General features: G+C 64.2%; 1 protein-coding gene across 1 annotated transcript in view; it reads left to right on the plus strand.

Annotated features, from left to right (window-relative positions):
• The first annotated feature begins 323 nt into the window (after positions 1-323).
• Positions 324-12,451, plus strand: part of LPCAT1 (lysophosphatidylcholine acyltransferase 1) — a 38,391-nt gene continuing 26,263 nt past the window's right edge. The window contains exon 1 of the mRNA XM_052659186.1: positions 324-458. Within this exon, the coding sequence (XP_052515146.1) occupies positions 324-458 (135 nt within the window). The remainder of the gene's footprint in view (positions 459-12,451) is intronic.

Here is a 12,451-nt window from a genome sequence, read left to right on the forward strand (position 1 = left end):
AGGGCGGCGCGGGGCGCGGAGGGCGGCGCGGGGCGCGGGCGCGGGGCGCGGGCGCGGCCTCTCGGCGCCCGCGGGGCGGGGCCAGCACACGCCCCGCCCCGCGCCCGCCCCCGCGCCCCGCCCCGCGCCCCGCCCCGCCCCCGCGCCCCGCCCCGCCCCCGCGCCCCGCCCCGCCCGCCCACGTCACGCAGCCGCCCGGCCCGCGCCTGCGCGGCCGCGCGCCCGGCCCGCTCCAGCCGCCGCGCATCCTCGCCCCGCGCCCCGCGCCCCCCGCTCCGCACCCGGCCCGGCGCCCCGCGCCCCTCGCGGCGGGCGGCGCGGCCATGAGGCTCCGGGGACGCGATCCTCGCGCCGCCCCCTCCTCCAGCGCAGGGGCCGGCGACGCGCGGCGGCAGGCGCCCCCGGGGCGGAACCCTTTCGTGCACGAGCTGCGCTTGGGCGCCCTGCAGAAGGCCCAGGTGGGTGTCCGCCGGGAGCCCAGGCCGCCCCGGGCCCGGGGCCGAGCCGAGGCTCGGGGATGCGCGGCCGGAGGGGCCCGGGAGGGGGACCTTGGGCGCGGCCCAGCTGCGCGCTCCCCGGGGCCCGCTACCGCCACCCTTCCCTGCGACCCGCAGCGCTCATCCCCCGCCGTCCGCGCCCCATCCCCGGTTCCCGCCGCCAGCGCCCGGAACCTGGCTCCGCATCCCTTTTCCCCAGGTCCCCGCACCCGGCTCGTCCCCCCTTTCCCCGATCCCTGGACCCCCGTACCCCTTTTCCCTAGCCCCTGCATCCCGGCCTCGGAGCCACTCCCCGCTGGGTGGGCGCCGCGCGGTCCCCGGTCCGGGCGCCCACTCCCGCCGTGTGCAGGCCCCGCGCCGAACCGGAGCGGCTCCCTCTGGATGTAAGTTTGTCGCTTGATGCGCTTCGCGTGTGGGGACCTCGCTGGTCCCTGGAGTCGGTGCAGCAGCGGTGGGGGCGGACTCTGGGGGTCCTGAGGTGACGGCAGAGGGGTTTTGGGGGGGTTCTGGCCTGCCCCGGTTCCAAGTTGTTCTGGGGGATCCTGGCGCTTGTCTAGGGCCTGAATCGGTTACACAAAAGCAGGTCCCGCCTGGTGAACAGTCCAGGAGCCTGCTTTCCACACGCTCTGTCTGTGGGATGCTCTGGCCCTGACTGGGGGCCCCTCGGGGGCGCCCCTCTCCATCTGTCCTGCCTTCCGCTGCCCCTGACCTGGCGGGCTGCTTCTCTGCCCTGGTGGGACCCCTGAGTGGACCACGCGGACTCTGCGTGCGAGCTGTGTGTGCCTCTCGGTAGGACTGCCCACAGGCCGGCCTGTCTGTGACTCCAGAACTACCTGTGGGAGGAGCAGAGACTTCCTGGTTCTCCCGGGTGGTCTAGCCCGTGGGGAGCACACCTCCGTCTGTGACAGCTTTTTGTGGGGAGATCCGGGTTTTTAACGTGCAGAGTAATTCATCTGAAGTAATGTTAAGCGAAAAATTCTTAAAGTCAGTCTAAGGTTGTCATTTCCCCAGATGCCTGCCTTTTTCTCTAAGTGCCAACTCAGCGGGCCTGGGCACCGGAGGCCCTGCCTGGCCCTTCTCCCCGGCGTGTGGCTGAGGTCAGGGAGGAGCAGGCGGGCCGTGTTCTCACCACCGGGCAGGGCAGGGGTCCTCTGCGCATCCCTCGTCCCCAGGCAGGGTCGGGGCTGAGTCCGTGTTTCTGTCCAGAGGCCTGTGGCGCCAGGCCTGACGCGGGGTGCGTGGTCACGGACTGTCCCCGTGCCAGCCCGCGGGAACGTCTTTTCGCCAGCAGCATCCTGCACAGCTTTTCCCCTTCGCGTGCTTAACTTGCAGAGCCGACTGGCCTGTCCACACAAGGGCAGCCTTCCTCTCGAAATCAGCACATAAACGGATCCCTCGATGTCCGAGGGAAGGGACATCGCTTCCCTTCATCCTGAGTTGGGACTGACCAGTCCGGTGCCTGTGTTTACCTGTTGGCCTTTGCTTGGGGGGAGGGACTGCCGCCTGTCTGGGGATTAATGACCCCTGGGCCCATCTGTCATTTAACGGCAGATCTAGTGAGGAGCTTAAGCATCTCTTGGGACAGGAACCAGCAAGTTGAGATCCGAGAGCTGTGACTCGTGGGCCGTGGGGCCCTCGCGTGGAGGTGGTGCTGCTTTGCAGTTGGGCAGTGGTCTCCTGTCCCCCCTGGGTTTGGGGACTTCCCACTGGAAGCCCCGGGCCGAGCGCACCCCACAGCTCTGGTGCTTCCCCATTTCTGAGCCCCTGAACTGGTGTCACGGAGAGTTTACTTCCTGGATGGCAGCCTGGTTTCCCGAACACCCTGGAACTGGGCCCCAGGGGTCACCAGGAGGGTGAGTCCAGGGACAGGCGTGTCCAGGGGGCCTGCGTGCAGCCTGATCCCCCAGAAGCGGTGGTCTTGGTCTGGCAGAGCAGCAGCAGGTACCTGGGGTCTTGTCTGGATGCATCCTTAGTTAGGGGGGCCCTCGGGGAGGGGGGCAGGCACACTCCCTGGCTGCTCACGAGGAGGAGTCTGGTTCACATCCGTGGTGTGCCCCTACAGACACACAGGCCAGGCTCCAGCCTCTCCCCCACATCTGGGTGCTCCTTGCACCCACCCTGGGCAGCCCTTCATCCAGCCCCTTCTGGGACCCCCAGGCCCTGCCTGGTGGGGTGGGGAGGATGGGTGAATGGGGAGGTGGCCTGGCCTGAAGCCCGTGTTCTTGGGGGGCTGGCGATACCGCAGCTGGGAGCGGGTGCTGGGGTCCCTCCAAGAGTGCGAGTGTCCCAGGGCAGGACCAGGCTCGGCCCGAGGCCCCCGTCACCTTCTGACGGCCAGGAGCGCAGCCCTGGGCCCCGGGCCGGTGAACAGCCGGGCCGTGTCCCCGCTCCAGGCGAGGGGCCGAGGCGCAGGCCCCATGCTGTCCCTGGACTCCAGGCCGTGTGGGCTGGCTCCGGGCGGATGTCTGACCTGCCCGCTTTCTCCTGCGACCCGCCGGGAGCCTCCTGTGACCCGCACGTCATCTTCCGGAAGGGTCCGCGGGGGAAGCTGAGCTGTGGTCAGTGATGGGGACTGAGAAGGGGGCCAGGGTGGCGGGCCGCCGCCGCCGCCTCCCCGCGCTCTGCTGTAAATATTTATTTGGCTGTGCCGGGTCTTGGTTGCAGCCCGTGGGATCATGTTCCCACCCAGGGATGGAACCCGGGCCCCCTGCGTGGGGAGTGTGGAATCTTGGCCTCTGAACCCCCAGGGAGGTCCCGGGGCTTCTCCCGAATCACGCTCTTCTGTCCTGGGAATGCACACGTGCAGTTTTCTCTTACCCCGCTCTCATCTCTGAGCACCGAGCTGAGCACAGTCAGCCTCACTCCTCACTGATAGAGCAGGATTTTGTCCCCGAGAGCGGACCCTGCCCGCCCGTCCCCGCAGGTGCCCGGGGGTCTTAGCAGGGCCCCCACAAGCCCCTGTCACCCGGGTGGACTCTGCCCCCCGCCCCGGGGCCGTCACACATGGACAGAACAAGGGCCCGGGGCCCTCACCACACGGACGGGACAGGGCCCCCCCGCCCTGGGGCCATCACACATGGACAGAACAAGGGCCTGGGGGCCTCACCACACGGATGGGACGGGCCCCCACCCCGGGGCCATCACCACGCCCTCGCCCCCACGGCCAGGCGAGCGCTCGCGGGCTCCCTGCAGCCTCAGGGCGGGGCTTCCTGTGTCCCATAAGCCCCGTCTCTGTGTGAGTTGCTCTGAAAGGAGCCCAGAGGCAGTGTGTGTCTGGAAACCCCTTGCTGAGGCGTGTGCAGCAGTGCCCCCTGAAGCCCGCCTCACCACCCAGATGCCCATGCCGGTTCACCAGGCTGTGCTCATTCATACACTGCTGCAGCCTGCGAACCAGTGTGTGTGTGTGTGTGTGTCTGTCTGTGTCTGTGTCTGTGTGTCTGTCTATGTGTGTATTTGTGTGTATATCTGTGTGTGTGTCTGTCTGTGTTTGTGTGTCTCTGTGTGTGTCTGTGTGTGTGTTTGTGTCTGTTTCTGTGTGTGTGTCTGTGTGTGTGTATGTGTGTGTCTGTGTGTGTCTGTTTCTGTTTGTCTATGTGTGTGTGTCTGTGTGTCTGTGTGTATGTCTGGGTGTGTATTTGTATGTATATCTGTGTGTGTATGTCTGTGTCTGTGTGTGTCTGTTTCTGTGTGTTTGTCTGTGTGTGTCTGTGTGTGTGTCTGTGTCTGTGTATTTGTGTGTATATCTGTGTGTGTGTGCATATCTGTGTGTCTGTGTGTGTGTCTGTGTCTGTGTGTGTGTGTCTGTTTCTGTGTGTGCGTCTATGTGTTTGTGTGTCTGTGTATGTCTGTGTATTTGTGTGTATATCTGTGTGTGTGTCTGTGTGTGTGTCTGTTTCTGTGTGTCTGTGTATGTGTATCTGTGTGTGTGTCTATGTGTGTGTGTGTCTGTGTGTCTGTGTGTATGTGTGTGTCTGTGTGTGTCTGTTTCTGTGTGTCTGTGTCTGTGTGTGTGTCTGTGTCTGTGTCTGTTTCTGTGTGTGTGTCTATGTGTGTGTGTGTCTGTGTATGTCTGTGTGTGTATTTGTGTGTATATCTGTGTGTGTATGTCTGTGTCCATGTGTCTGTGTGTGTGTCTGTTTCTGTTTGTCTGTCTGTGTGTGTGTGTCTGTGTGTCTGTGTGTATGTATGTGTATTTGTGTGTATATCTGTGTGTGTATGTCTGTGTCTGTGTGTGTGTCTGTTTCTGTGTGTCTGTGTCTGTGTGTCTGTGTATGTCTGTGTGTGTGTCTGTGTGTGTGTGTCTGTGTATGTCTGTGTGCGTGTCTGTGTCTGTCTCTGTGCATTTGTGTGTATATCTGTGTGTGTGTCTATGTATGTTTGTATGTGTGTGTGTGCATATCTGTGTGTGTGTCTGTGTGTGTATGTGTTTCTGTGTGTGCGTCTATGTGTTTGTGTGTGTGTGTCTGTGTGTGTATTTGTGTGTATATCTGTGTGTGTGTATGTCTGTGTCTGTGTGTCTGTGTGTATGTCTGTGTGTGTGTGTCTGTGTATGTCTGTGTGTGTATTTGTGTGTATATCTCTGTGTGTGTATGTCTGTGTCTGTGTGTCTGTGTGTATGTCTGTGTGTGTCTGTTTCTGTGTGTGTGTCTATGTGTATGTGTGTCTGTGTATGTCTGTGTGTATATTTGTGTGTATATCTGTGTGTGTCTGTGTGTGTGTGTGTCTCTGTGTGTGTATGTCTGTGTCTGTGTGTCTGTGTGTGTGTCTGTTTCTGTGTGTCTGTCTATGGGTGTGTGTCTGTGTGTCTGTCTGTGTGTGTGTGTGTCTGTGTGTGTAACCGTGGCTGATCGTCCCCCTCCCGGCGATCTCAGCCTCCCACCTCTGGGCCTCCCTCCTTGCGCACCGTGTCCTTTGTGGTGCTCCGCAGGGGTCTTGAGTGGGGGACGTGTCCGGCGGCCTGGGGCCTTAACAGTCCCAGAGCCAGAGGAGTGACTTTTTTTAAAAAATATAAATTTATTTATTTTAATTGGAGGCTAATTACTTTACAATACTGTGTGGTCTTGCCATACATCAACATGAATCCGCCACGGGTATACATGTGTGACTTCTTTTCCCTAAAAAGTTAGCTGCCACTCTAGAGTTGTTTAAACACTTTTTTCTGGACCTTCCCGTCCCCCGGGGTGGGGACACACAGCTGGACTTCACCGTGGGGGGCTGCACTCGGGTTCCCGAGGTCTGGAGCAGGAGGATGGGCCGCCCGGCGGGCCCCAACCCCGGCCACCCTTGGATCCCACGCTGGCAGAGCAGCCTTGGTGCCAGGACCACAGGGTGCTGACGGACTGGGCCAGCCTTAGGTGGGGGCCTCTCCTCTGGGGGTCCTCTGTGCCCCCGGCCAGCCCTGGAGGACCACGGTCCCTGGTCCAGAGCAGGCGGCACGACGCCCTCCGAGGCAGTGGGCGCTTCTCCCCAGCAGGGAGCCCCTGCCGCTGCTGCGCCTACAACCGTCGGCTGGGCCCTCCCCTGGGACGCCTGCTCCCCACTCCCGCCAGCTCCCTTCATGCTGCTGGTCGGGAGCCTGCGATCACCCAGCATGGAGCGGCCGTGTGGGACGCGGGGAACCCACCCCCCTATTTCCCCACTGTCCCCAGAGGAGTGACCGCCTGGCCGAGGGACAGGCTGCCCGAACACCTCTCTCCTCCCGCGCCCGTGACCAGGGCCCCAGTGTGCCCAGTGGGCGCGGTGCTGCCTGCAGCCAAGGGGGCAGAGCCGGGACGTTAGGTAGTGGGGGGGGGGGTCTGTCTGCTACTGGGGAAGTCCCCGCCTGGGGGTCACCTGCAGCTGGAGGGGGTGTCCCACCGCTGTGATCAGAGCCAGGATGTGGTTGGGGGGAAACTCCTTGCATTCGGGGGATGGGGACAGGATGTGGGCCTGGACCTAGAAATTTGGTTCGGGGCCTCTCCAGCCTGTGGGGGTGGGGTTGAGCTGGGAGGTTCGGTGGAGGGGGCTCCTCGTACCTGAGGGCGGGTTGGTGTAGGAGGTGCCCAGCTGGGAGCCCGGCCCCCACCCCTGCCCTCCTGCTCTGGGCAGGTATTTGCTAAACAGGTGAAACCCGCAGGAAATGCTGCAGGTCTTGAACTTCGAGATTCTTTTACTCAAACCCTGCGGTAAAGGGCCCTGCGGAGCAGGCACGTCCCGCACCCCCCCAGCGTGGCCTGGCTCTGGGCGGCTCTGAGATGGGGGTGGGGGGCTGCTCCGAGCTTGTCAGGCCCCTCCTCTGCAGGCAGCCCTGCTGCTGGGCTCTTTCCGCACCCCGCTCCCCCCCTCATTCCCACGGCTCCTGCCGTTGCTGGCCACCCGCCAGGGCACGCGCTTCAGACCGTGAAAGTGTAGAAGGCGTGTCCTTAGAGCCAAGGGCAGGGCTCCGGGGACATTGCCAGGGCCTCGAATATTGGTGACCACGGCCTCCGGCGCTCAGATCCCGAGGTGCCTCAGCTCCCCCCAGTCCCCTGCTCCCGTCTCCTCAGGGAGACGATCCCTGAGGCTGCGGGACACCTGGAGCCCGAGCTTCTGACCTATCTGGGAGGAGTGCGGCCTCCTGCGTCCATTTCTGCAGGTGGGGCGCTCAGAACTGTGGACTTGCAATTCCAGGATGTCCCGGCCCGACCGGCCAGTCGCCTGGGGAAGCAGCTCAGTGGCCACTGCATCTCTGAGCCCCGTCTCTGGGGGACCGTCGGGCCCAGGAAGCCGTCCTCCTGGGCATGGGCAACGCTGGGCTCAGGGGACCGGGCAGCGCAGGAGGGCTCCAGCCTGGGGTGGGCTTCACTGTGAATGTCACGCCCAGAGGGGGCAGGGGCTGAGGTCACAGTCACCAGGGCCCCGGGGCGCAGGGGTCCTGAAAACCCAGACGAGCTGAGATTTTGTACAAAACTTGAGTAAGTTGGGAGAGCAAGGAGAAGGCCTGAGAGGTCACAGGCAGAGCCTGGAAGCCAGCCTGGTGGCCGCCCTGCCCACCCACTGGCCCACCCGCTCCTCCAGGCCCAGCCCCACGTGCCGAGCTCTCCCCTTGCTCCTCACATACTTCCCTCCATCTTTGCTTAAATCCTACCCATTATAATTCTAGAGGCCTTTCTCAGCTGCCCTGGAGATGTGGAGTCCACGTGGCAGGCGGCTGGCTCGTGGTGGCCTGAGGCTTCACCCCCATGCAGCCTCCTGTGTCCCGAGGGCTCTGCTGGCCCCTCCGTGCCTCCAGTGCTGCAGTCCCCCGGAGGGCCCCAGTGGTCCCACCACGCTCACCGCAGACCCTGGGGTTGTTTTTCTGACTCCTTCCCCTGTGGACTGTGGGTCTTGCTGCCCCCAGCTGCCCATGGGGTCTGGGAACTCAGGACCTGTACGCGCTGGCCCTCTGAAACCATCATTGTGGGGGCCGTGGGCCAGAGGGGCAGGATCGGCAGATGTGAAGGTGTGACCCTCCCGTCCCCTGCCCCAGACCAGTGGCTGGGGCTGCAGAGTCTCACACTTAGGGTCTGATCCCCCAGAGAAACGTGTGCAGAGTCTCATACTTAGGGGTCTGATTCCCCAGAGAAACATGTGATGACCAGGGCTGCCCCCTACAACCCCATCATCAGCTGCCATGTGCCAGGAGTGGTGTGTGTGGTCATCCGGAAAGTTGCTCTGTGGTTTTTTTCTCCTGTGGGACAGGTTTGTAAGCTCAGTGAATTACTGAAACACACCCGTCCTGTGGAAGCCTGCAGCCTCGGCGATCCGCGCTAAGATTTGAGTTGAAAGTTGAATAGAGTGGCTGGGATGGTGGGGAAGTTGAGCCTGCCTGAGGGTTTGAAAGAAAAAATAGCTCTTTTAGAAAAGCTATATTTAATTTTAGATTTGAGTGGGAGCACTCAGAAGAAACAGCTTCTATACGCAGTCAGCATGGGCTCTGAAAGGAGAGTTTTCCCAAGTGGAGGCACAGGTTATCCCCATAGACACACAGCAGGGAGGAAAATCCGAGGTCAGATGACACCTTAATAAGAAAAAGACGGTGAACCCGGTGTGAATTTGGGCGCAGGATTCACCTCAGTGGCAGACCCCAGAGGAAGCCCAGATCCCAGCAAGCATAAGGTGCCCCCTCAGCCGGGGGCGGGACCGGGACCCCTGGACCCCACCGGCGCTCCCAGTGACCCTCGCTCATGACTGACCTTGGGCCTCTCGCCACACTCGGCGTTTTGTCCGACAGTAGAGCGGAGCCTTGTCTGCAGGTCAGATGTGCGTGTGACAAGGTGCAGCCGACAGCCTGGGCTCAGGCTGCCAGCTCTTTCTGCTTCACTTCTCCTTTCACCTGTTTGAACTATTCGAGTTACTTGTGAGGAGGACTGCTTGTTTGCTATTTGAAGACAGTGTATAGTTTGGACCGGAAGGCATTTTACCTTTAATAAAGGTGTTTTTGCAGATGGGGCAAGCGGAGGGGCGGCGTCTCCAGGTCGGTTTGCTGGGCTTGCACCTCACTGTTGGGTCCCCAGCCGATGCTCCCCCTTTGTCGCTGTGAACTCAGGGGCCTGGGCTGGGCAGTGCCAGCTGGTGGGACCCTGGGACCATCGCTGTCACCGTGCCTCCTCTCAGGAGAAAACTGAGGTTAGGTAGACGTGTCGCTCTTTTCTCACTGCTGCGTCCAGCAGACGAGAGTTTCCCCAAGGCTTTGCCCACCTCCTGCCTTGCTAGGCCGGGGCGCAGCCCCCTGCTGCCGGGACCCAGCCCCCTGCTGCCGGGACGCAGCCCCCTGCTGCCGGGACCCAGCCCCCTGCTGCCGGGGCGCAGCCCCCTGCTGCCGGGACCCAGCCCCCTGCTGCCGGGGCGCAGCCCCCTGCTGCCGGGGCGCAGCCCCCTGCTGCCGGGGCGCAGCCCCCTGCTGCCGGGACCCAGCCCCCTGCTGCCGGGGCGCAGCCCCCTGCTGCCGGGACCCAGCCCCCTGCTGCCGGGACCCAGCCCCCTGCTGCCGGGGCGCAGCCCCCTGCTGCCGGGACCCAGCCCCCTGCTGCCGGGGCGCAGCCCCCTGCTGCCGGGGCGTCCGTGTTGCCTTCACAGTTTTAGCGCCTTCTGTCCACTCTGAATCAGCAGTCTCCAAGGCGGCTGGCTTTATCGTTGGTTTGTTTTTTGATATAAAGTGAAAGTGTCGGTCTCTTAGTCGTGTCTGACTCTTTCCAGCCCCGTGGACTGTAGCCCTCCAGGCTCCTCTGTCCATGGATTCTCCAGGCAAGAAGACTGGAGTGAGTAGCCATTCTCTTCTCCAGGGGAGCGTCTCCACCCAAGGATTGAACCCAGGTCTCCTGCATTACAGGCAGATTGTTTACCGTCTGGGCCACCAGGGAAGCCTTTTTTATTATAAGGCATCCACTGGGGAGGTACCAGGCTGGGGGAGGAGACCTGGAGCCTGAGGGTGACCGCAGCCCCACGCGCAGGGTGGGGAGGGGGCCTGGGCTGCACCTTGGGGTAGGGGCATGCCGAGTCTGAATTTGGGGGCGGAGCTGGGAGGAAGAGGAAAGAAAGGTATTAAATATGATGCCCAAGTGTGTGTCTGAGGAGCCGGCGAGGGGTGGGGGGTCGCCTGGGATGCTGGTTTGAGCGGGTTTCCAGTGACGCAGTTGATGCCTCTGGAGCCCAGGGCAGCTGGGACGGCACTGTAGGAGCGTGGCGCCCATCAGGCCCACGTCCTGGACGTGCGAGTGCTCGCTGGAGGTGGGTCCCGTCCTGGGCTCCGCCGGCGGCCCCTCCTTCCCCGGGTGGCCCCTCCTTCCCCGGGTGGCCCCTCCTCCCCCGGGAGGCCCCTCCTCCCCGGGAGGCCCCTCCTCCCCCGGGAGGCCCCTCCTCCCCCGGGTGGCCCCTCCTCCGCCGGGAGGCCCCTCATCCTCCAGGTGGCCCCTCATCCTCCAAGTGGCCCTTCCTCCCCCGGGTGGCCCCTCCTCCCCCGGGAGGCCCCTCCTTCCCCGGGTGGCCCCTCCTCCGCCGGGAGGCCCCTCATCCTCCAGGTGGCCCCTCATCCTCCAAGTAGCCCCTCCTCCCCCGGGAGGCCCCTCCTCCCCGGGAGGCCCCTCATCCTCCAGGTGGCCCCTCATCCTCCAAGTGGCCCCTTCTCCCTGGCGGCCCCTCCTCCGCTGGGAGGCCCCTCCTCCCCCGGGAGGCCCCTCCTCCCCCGGGAGGCCCCTCCTCCCCCGGGTGGCCCCTCCTCCGCCGGGAGGCCCCTCATCCTCCAGGTGGCCCCTCATCCTCCAAGTGGCCCTTCCTCCCCCGGGTGGCCCCTCCTCCCCCGGGAGGCCCCTCCTTCCCCGGGTGGCCCCTCCTCCGCCGGGAGGCCCCTCATCCTCCAGGTGGCCCCTCATCCTCCAAGTAGCCCCTCCTCCCCCGGGAGGCCCCTCCTCCCCGGGAGGCCCCTCATCCTCCAGGTGGCCCCTCATCCTCCAAGTGGCCCCTTCTCCCCGAGGCAGCCCCTCCTCCCTGGGAAGCCCCTCCTCCTCGGGAGTCCCCGCCCCCCCCAGGCGGCCCCTCATCCTCCAGGCAGCCCCTCCTCCCCCAGGAGGACCCTCCTCCCCCAGGAGGACCCTCCTCCCCGCACCGCTTCTCAGACTCTGGCTTGTCTCTGACCAACTTCCTTGGCTGGCCTCAGTTTCCCTGCCCGTCGGAGCCCATGAACTGTGGGTGCTTAACCGTGAGGGTGGTCCACACTCCGCCTGCCTGGAAAAGCCACCTCTGAGGCCCGCTCCCCCGGCGGCCTGCGTCCTGGGCGGGGGCCGGGCCTGCTCGCGTGGTGCCCTCACTGGGGTCGCCCGGCGCCTGTGTCCTGTCCTGGGGTCCTGGCCTCCTCCTGGGATTGCGGAGACCACGGGTCGGGGCGGCTTATGTCCCCCGCACCTTGGAGCCGAGCATCCTGGCGGCAGGCTCAGTGTGCCCCCGGCCCCTGTGTGGCCTGTGTAGCACCCCATTCATCCAGGCTCCACCTGCTCCCCCAGGGCCCCCCGGCCAGGAGGGGTTGGCGCCCTCCCTGAGTAACCACTGAGGCCTGCCATCCTTGTGAACGCCAGTCCAGGCTGTGAAGCCATCCGGCTGGCTTGCAGAGGTCGGTTCTGTTTTGTCTCTTACCCTTTCCCCCAAGTGTCACGTCGGGGGGTATCCTCTGAGGCCCATGTAGCTGGTGGCTCCTCCCCGGGCTGGTCCCTGGCCTCCGTCATGCAGGTGACGTTCGGTGCACCTAGCCAGGTGCCCACCCCGAGGTCTCACCTGCTGCACAAAGGCCCCAAGGTCCTCAAGCCCGGGGCCGGCCCTGAGCTGTTGCTCCGGGAGCCCCAGGAACACCTGGACCCTGGTGGCAGCCGTGGCCCCGACTCCGCGCTCGGCGTCCACAGCGAGGTTGCGTGAGCCCAGGGCCGGCGTGTCTGTGGTCCACACCCGCCTGTCGGCTTGCGGGCCCGACCCACCTCCAGAGGGTGGTCTGCTGTGGCCGCGGGCGGATCGAGAGCCTGGCATGTCTGCTCCTACTTCCGTCTCGTGCCGCTCGGAACCACTGAGAGCGGAGGGCCAGGGATGTGGGCCCAGCGCCAGCATCTGCGGCCAGCAGGCCCGCGTGTGGGCTCGCTGACGTTTTCCTCTCAAAGCGGGAGGAGTGAGTGCATTTCCCTCCAGCCTCTTGGAGGTGCGATTCCCTTGGGATGGCGGGATCTCCCTGCGAGGCCATGGCGCTGGGTGGGAAGAGGCCTTCGGGAGAGTCTGCCGTGCCTACGGTCAGCAAGCTGACCACCGTCTTGGGCAGTGCCGCCCCCCCCCCCACCCCTGTGCGTCCTGCCCACGCTTGTCCTGTCAGAGTCCCGCGCGGCTGACTGGGGTCCCCGGGGATGGGGGCGGGTGCTGGAGGACACAGGCCGCATGGTGCCCTGGGGCCCGTCCTCCCCCAGGAGAGGGCGCGGGTCTCTGCA

This window comes from Budorcas taxicolor, chromosome 20 (genome assembly GCF_023091745.1).
Source record: "Budorcas taxicolor isolate Tak-1 chromosome 20, Takin1.1, whole genome shotgun sequence".
Lineage (NCBI taxonomy): Eukaryota > Metazoa > Chordata > Mammalia > Artiodactyla > Bovidae > Budorcas > Budorcas taxicolor.